The sequence below is a fragment of the Cyphomyrmex costatus genome, unplaced genomic scaffold, assembly GCF_001594065.2.
Source record: "Cyphomyrmex costatus isolate MS0001 unplaced genomic scaffold, Ccosl1.0 scaffold5, whole genome shotgun sequence".
Classification (NCBI taxonomy): domain Eukaryota; kingdom Metazoa; phylum Arthropoda; class Insecta; order Hymenoptera; family Formicidae; genus Cyphomyrmex; species Cyphomyrmex costatus.
In genome coordinates, this window is record NW_017279267.1 from 5,094,066 (window position 1) to 5,101,618 (window position 7,553).

Here is a 7,553-nt window from a genome sequence, read left to right on the forward strand (position 1 = left end):
GAGAGAGAGAGAGAGAGAGAGAGAGAGAGAGAGAGACTTTTTAAATGAAAAAGCGTTTCTTTGCTCAAATAAAGCATGATCTTTTGAAACATATATACATACATATATTGGAATTATATACTGTCAATAATTAATTTGAATAACCCAGATAACACACAATATTTATTAAATATTTGCAAAGTATTTGTAAATATTTATAAGATTTATTTTGAATATTTTGTAAATATTTTTGTGGCCTTAGACTTCACAGATCATAAACATTTATTACAAATATTATGAAATATTTATTGTAAATATTATAGTAAATGCTATGAAAATACTTAATGAAACATTATAATTAAAGTAAAAAATACTTAATAAATAAAAATATTTATTTATATTATCATATAAATATTACATAAAATATTTAATCTATATTTTTATAATATTTCGAATAAAATTTTATATAAAATATGTATAAAATATTTGTATATTTCAAAAAATAAATAGTAATAAAGATTTATCATAAATATTCTATGCTGTCTGGTAATATATAGTTACGACATCAATCTAATTGCATCATAAGATAAACCAATAAAAAAGAATAAATAAATTAAAGACAGCGTCAATTTATCATGGAAATATGCATAATAAAAAAAATACATGAATGCATGATACTCTATGATTGGTATTCACAGTTGATTTACATTAAAAAAAAAGGGCTTAAATACAGTTTTAAGATGACATAAGCCAATCACAAAGCAGAATATTAGAATTTTAAAACATATTACTTAACATTTTAATACTTTTCTCTGTAATTAGCTCATAACATTTTGAAATTATAGATTTAAGATAATTTTAAATATGGGATCAACTATTATATTATTCGATCTATGTGTTCATGGAGATAATTTTCCGTATAAATGTATATTTTGATTAAATATACCTATGTAAAGAAATATAAATAAAGAAATCAATTATTCAGTTTTAAATTTGTAATAAACAACTAGGCTTGTAGCCTCTGACTAAATGTGTATTATATTTGATTTTTTTAATTGAGCCGTTTTATAGTTTCTTAATTATTCAAGTTAAATTCGGGTTGATGCGATTTTCATGATATTCTTGATATAAAAACAATTTCCAAACATTTCATTACATTTTTGTTACTCATATATAAAACTTTTAACTATATAATATATATTTATTTTTAAAATAGAACAATTGAAAGGCTAAGAGCCAGTTATGTAATAAAGAATGTTTAATTTTTTTGAAAATAAATGTTCTTTATTACATAACTGGCTCTTAGCTTTTCAATTGTTCTATTTTATTTTATACTTACAGAGCCTTATTATTATTTATTACATATATTTTCTTTAATAATTATTGCAAAAAAACATTATAATCATTATAATCAACATCTCTTTTAGATCGTTAATTATTTGAAAGTATTTGTTAAATATACGTATATGTCGCATTTGTTTCCATATGTTCAATATGTTGAAAAATATATAAAAACCCTAATGTGATCGGGTTTTAAATATCGTTGTCTCGCATCGTCTTAACGTGTTTGTATTGATAAAGATAGGGATTTCTCAATGGGAAACATGCTTGCAAAAGTTTGGAGAGGGAAAATTTGCACCGGTATCCACCCCGGGATTGATATTGATTACGAACACGCGGGACTGGTGCCGGACAGTTAGAGGCGAAACGTACGTTGAACAGGAGGTTGATCGCTAAGTAAAATAAAAGAGGAATATCTCCTGGGTGTGAAGAGATCGAGATTCGCGACATGTTGGAAAAGAACGACCTCAATGAACAAGTCCCGAAGAAATTGCCAAAGCTCTCCGTGTTATGCGGTGCGTGTTTCTCAACTTTTCCTCTAATTTTCCTAGAACATCTCGTAAATTCCCAATCAGATTTTTGAACTTATAAAATTGTTGAATTCTATAAGTGAGAAAGAAAGATCATAATATTCAAGATTCTTAGATTTTCGAGTCCTAACGGGATTCTTTAGAGTAATTCTCCAATATCGACGATGCACCATCGCAGATAAATTGAGTGTAGTGTCAAAATAATGACAGCAACAACAATCTTTGTAATATAATATGATGTGCAGGATACGGGGATGTTGTGAACAACAGCTAGCGAGTATCTTTGACATATTGCAAACACTGTGTTCAGCCAAAAAATATCGATAACAATTTTAATAACGATATATTGTGTTAAATGTGAAAAAAAGCTGAAAGAGTTCTATACGTAGTGCAGGTACATATGTGTACTGTGTATATATGTATAGTGTGGCAATGTGCTTATCCAATACACTATCAATTGGTAGACAAAGTACACAAATTCGTCCAAAATTAACAAGAATCATTATACGCATTGATATCACACATTGATGTCACAAGAAACAGAAAAGACGTAATACGTTTCGAGAGAAACGTAATGAATAATTCTTAAAATTAATAATTAATCTGTTGACAAGTGTATTTCAGATAACTGATGAAAAAACAATTTCACTGATTGTACTAATAAGAATTATACAAAAACACATACATACATATATAAACAAATCACTAACAAACAGCTTTCAAGTCTTATCATGATATCTTATACATAATAATATATCAGATACCCGGATGTATTACACATAAATGACTGTACAGTATCAATGCTTATTTCTATATAGTTAGAAAGAAGAACTAATAAGTTCGCACTAAATTAAAAGACACATCTCTCGATTCAGAGTGCACAGACATTGTTTTATCACAGCTGTCAGATATATCATATAACTTGTTAAAAGATGTTTTCGTTCTCTTTCCTCTTTTCTGTTTTTCTTTTTTTATGACTTTACACTTACCTTAATATATGATGTGTAAACATTCGTTATTCTTTATCGCTTTCCCGCGAAACGCCGCGATTATCATTTATCTTGACGTCAATTTGACGTGCCGTTCTCACGTATATATTTCTCTTATACACGGAAACTTCTTCATCTCACACGTTAGTCAATCGTCAGCATCAGTAGCGAAAGTTGCGTTGCATATTGCTAACCGAACGAGCAGTCGCCAAAATTTCTCAAATTGCATATTATATCTGTGAATAATAGAATAATGGTGTAAATTTTATGTTCTGTTTATTCAAAATGTGAATTTTATTTGACAATCTTAATTATGAAATGTGAAAGAGAGATTTTTAGAGCTAAGAAGAAAATGGATTGATAACAAGATGGACTAATCGAATTAAGTAAGAATATTTACATATTTATAACACAAAGAGTCTCATTAATTATTAAAAATTAAAAGAATGAAGAATTAAATTAATCCTGTTATTAATGTGAAATCTAGACTAATCGAAAGCTTTTCCACTGATACGTTAATTTTTGATATTGTATTTTGTTTTTCATTAGTTTTCAAAATTTCATAAAGAATAACTAAATTAAAGAAAATGAATGAATGTAAGTTATGATGTTACAAATTATAATCATCTTTAAATACAAAATCAAATTTATAATATATCCCTTAACTTTTACTACATATTTTAGATTTCTCTTAAACGAAATGAATTATTATATCATAATATTGACTACATAATTATTATGAAGATTAAATATACATATGTATTATCTAGTTACTAGTAAATTATTGTTGTGTATTGTAGCTTGTAAATTACAAAGTCTCTTATCTCCCACGCAATCATATCTACTATTAAAGTCTGTCAATAAACATTAAATAAATTGATAAGAATTTTTGCGAATCGGTATCTCATTATACATTAACTATTTCATAACATCTTCAAACACAAGGCGAAATTATTTATTTCCTAGCATTCTGTAATGCCTAAAAATAGACAAATATTTTATGTTTAAGTTTCTCGTTCTTTCTTTATGTTTATTTACTAATTTCAAAATTCATAATAAAATCGAATAATATCGAAAGATATTTAAAAAAAGATAGTTAAGAACCATAAAGCATGTATACATTTTCAAAATGGAGAATCCAATTTCTAGGAGCGATATATCTCGGCAATATCTTCTTCGATTCGTCTATGCATTTTTACTTCCTTTTTTCTACCTTTCGCAAAGGTAGGTACTCCAAGAGATAACGATTCGCTTAAGCTTGACCATTTGCTCGTGCCAATATAACAAGCTGTAATAGACCAAGATTGTAATAAATGAACGGTGAATTAGTATTGGCTGATTGACCGGCCGACCTTCCGTTTGCAGGCGCGCGTTATGTATGAGCGCCGGCCGATCTCTCCTGTCATGTCGTGTGAACCTTAGCGTCGCGGTGGACCAACGAGGTTAATTAGTACAAAGTGGCCTCCCATCCGCGTCGTCGTCGTGACGGTGTGCGGGGAGAGACACTCCGACTCGAACACTCGATTACGTGACCATACACGAAACTATCGTCATTAGAATTAGACTCGAGCGAATCGTATTTGCATACCTAGTGGATCACCTTGCGACGTTTACCTGCATTCATTATCTTCCTCCCAGAGATACGCCTCCGAGCGATCAGAATTCATTTCGTTGAATCTTCTCTCTCCTTACTTATTATTGCGTTTCTAGTAGCTACTTTGCAACGTCGATCGAAGGAACGCATTCAAGCTTCTCTTGTTTTTTGTCAGTCTGAAGTAAGTCGCAAATTCAAATTTTAAGGTTTCAGTACGGATACATACTTCTCGATAGAAAATCGCGCGATCGCATGCAAGATGTAAAGTAACTTACTTCATTCAGTTTCACGCGAATATTCAAATCGCGTCGCTTTTCATCAAAATATAATTCTGTAACAACTCTCTGACGATATTTTAAGAATTAAAAAGTTTCCTTTTACGAAATCTGCACCGAAAGATGCATGTCCCTTCACTCAACTCGTTATCTAATTATTCTGAAAAGGAGACTAAATTCGCACGTAAATACGGACGTTTTAACATTATTTTCCGTATCTGTATCATTTCTTATGTGTGTAAAAGAATTAGAGATAACATTTGTTTGTTTTTTTTTAATCCAAAAGCCGTTTCTCGCGTTCGCGCGTTTAGTTTGATCAGCTGTCAACGCAAATCGGGGCAGCTTAGGTAACAGTTAGGTTAGGTTAGGCGTTCTCAGATCACGTATATTTGTCGCATCATCGCGATCTTCTCTTTTGAGGATGGTGCTCTCGTTCACAGGATTGCCTTCTTCGAAACGACTGCTGTTGTTCTTCTTACAATGTTCGCTATGTAAGTCGCCTATTGAAAATGTATCGCGACCGTCTCGCAAGTGTGCAATCGATTTTCGAACGTCATGGTTTCCTTGTTATTAAAGCGACGCAAGGTGTCATTACAAATGTTCATTATTGCAATTACGGTTGCAATTATCATTAGGAGTAAAAACGTTCGAAATTTATAAAATTTTATAAACTTGGAAGAAAAAAATCAAATCTTTCAATTCATCAAATTAATTAGTGTACATTTAACAGTTCTTATCAATTCAATATTAAAAAATTATATAATTAGAAATTTGTTAGTAAAATTCCAAAGAAATATTCGAGAACCGTATAGTTATGCTGGTATATAGAAAAGAAAAAAAATGAATGAACGTAATGTTCTGTTCGATTGTAGGAAGTGGTCGTGTCGCACGTGCGCTTGCTCCGTGCTCGTCCAAGCGCGACGAAGCAATGCGCGGTCCTTTTCGGAGAATAATTACATTTATTAAAACGTTAATCATTGGATCACGCTCTGTTCGGAATAGCGTGATTGCGTGTTCCTGTTATGTACCGTTTTCAGGTTGAATTGGCTGCTCACTCGTTATTTGTTAAGAGTCGTCGTCGAGAGGCGCACGGTTCTCCAATATCTCTCGATTCTATTTCAAGATTTTCTTTTTTTCCGACGCGTATCCTTTCGTCTGATTGTTCACTTTTTTTAAGTACGTTTCAACTAACAGCCCCTCAACATTAAATTCGATCTTTGTCGAACTGAATTCGCGTATTCAAGATATACATATTAATGCACGTTCTTTTCAATAAATACATAGTAATATAAGAGAAATATCATTGATTCCTCGTCGTTCCAGGTCACCGCACAATGGTGAGCAAACTTTGGTGCCAAGAAATTGGCCGCAGGTGGAAACAGACGGTCAAACAGGAACCACCGCAGGCCCGTGTGCTATCCGAACCAAAGTGCCAGTCGTATGTGGCCATCTGGTATCTGTACTATCGTTGGATCATCTTCCTCGTCTGGGCCGCTTTTGTCATATGTTCGGTGTTTGAATTCGGCAGTTACAAACCACTAAAGCAGCACGAGAAATGGCCAATCTATCTGACAAACTGGGACATGGCTCTGGGCTTTACACAAGCGCTGATCGGTGGTATCCTCGTGTCAAAGCGATGGCGATTGCAGAAGATATCCGGTTTCGATCCTTGCAGTCTCAAACTGGAGTCTACTGAGCGACTGTACTGGTTTCTGTACGTCGTCACGACCAATATGGCAATTGGCGTAACGGTGTGCTACTGGCTCGCTGTATATAATCCGGCAATCCATCAGGTGGACCCGCTCAATATCATGATGCACGTGTGCAATAGCGTGCTGATGCTGACTGATCTATTTGTCACCAGCGTACCATTCCGTCTGCGCAACTTCTGGTGGTGCCTATCGATTGTTATGTTCTACGTAATCTTCTCAGTGATCTATTATGTTGCTGGCGGTCTTGACAAGTATGGTTATCATTACATCTACAAAATCCTCGATTGGAAGAAGCCAGTACGAACGTCACTCGTTTGTATTGGCGGTTTCACATTTGTGACAGTGCTGCATTGCATCACTTGTACATTGGCAAACATCAGAGACCGGATCTATCGCAAGACTGCCGAGAAATTTAATAAACCTGCGCAGATAAATATGACGAATGACAAACCGCTTCCGGAAAAAACAACGGAAGTAGTTTAATCATTACAAATTTATTTAGAAACAATTGTTAATATCCTTAGCACGTAAGGTCCCGAAGCATGGAACAATCTAATATTCAGTAAGTCGGAATAAAACGTGTATTCTTGACATGGCTGCGTCCGAAAGTAGAATCCTAGCGAGCGAGGCTATGGCTTTCTATGGCTAGCTTGTTTGTAAAAATGAGTAAAATATTAATAGAAAGTTTACAGTGATGAGTGATATATACAACTTCGAGTTCTTTAGCAATATTTCTAGTAAATTAGAAAAATAGATAATTGCTAATGATACAATCAGTATACTGATTATAGATGGGCGATACAGCGCCGATATTTTTAAATATCGATAAAATATTTTCAGACTTTTCTGCCCGTTATTTTGTATCGATATTTTGTCTTTCGATATTGATGTATCAACATTTGAGAAAGAATATCGGACTTGCGGTCCACTCTCAATTCGTATTAACATGATCGTTATTAAGCTCGTATTAATTTAGTACGAATTGAGGCTGGATTGAAACTCTCATTATTTACATGCATAGTGTAAGAAGAATACAACACATGTAACGTATACACTTTTATACCAAGAATATAAATTCATAGAATTAAATAAAAATAAAGTGTGCATATATACTATATATATATATATATATA

The 7,553-nt window shown here is 32.7% G+C and overlaps 1 protein-coding gene across 1 annotated transcript; it reads left to right on the forward strand.

Annotated features, from left to right (window-relative positions):
• The first annotated feature begins 1,804 nt into the window (after positions 1–1,804).
• Positions 1,805–7,127, forward strand: LOC108778408 (protein rolling stone). Its single transcript, XM_018545581.1, has 2 exons — positions 1,805–1,835; positions 6,032–7,127. Exon 2 carries the CDS (start codon positions 6,043–6,045, stop codon positions 6,901–6,903), a length of 861 nt encoding a protein of 286 aa, XP_018401083.1. The 5' UTR covers positions 1,805–1,835; positions 6,032–6,042; the 3' UTR covers positions 6,904–7,127.
• Positions 7,128–7,553: the final 426 nt, after the last annotated feature.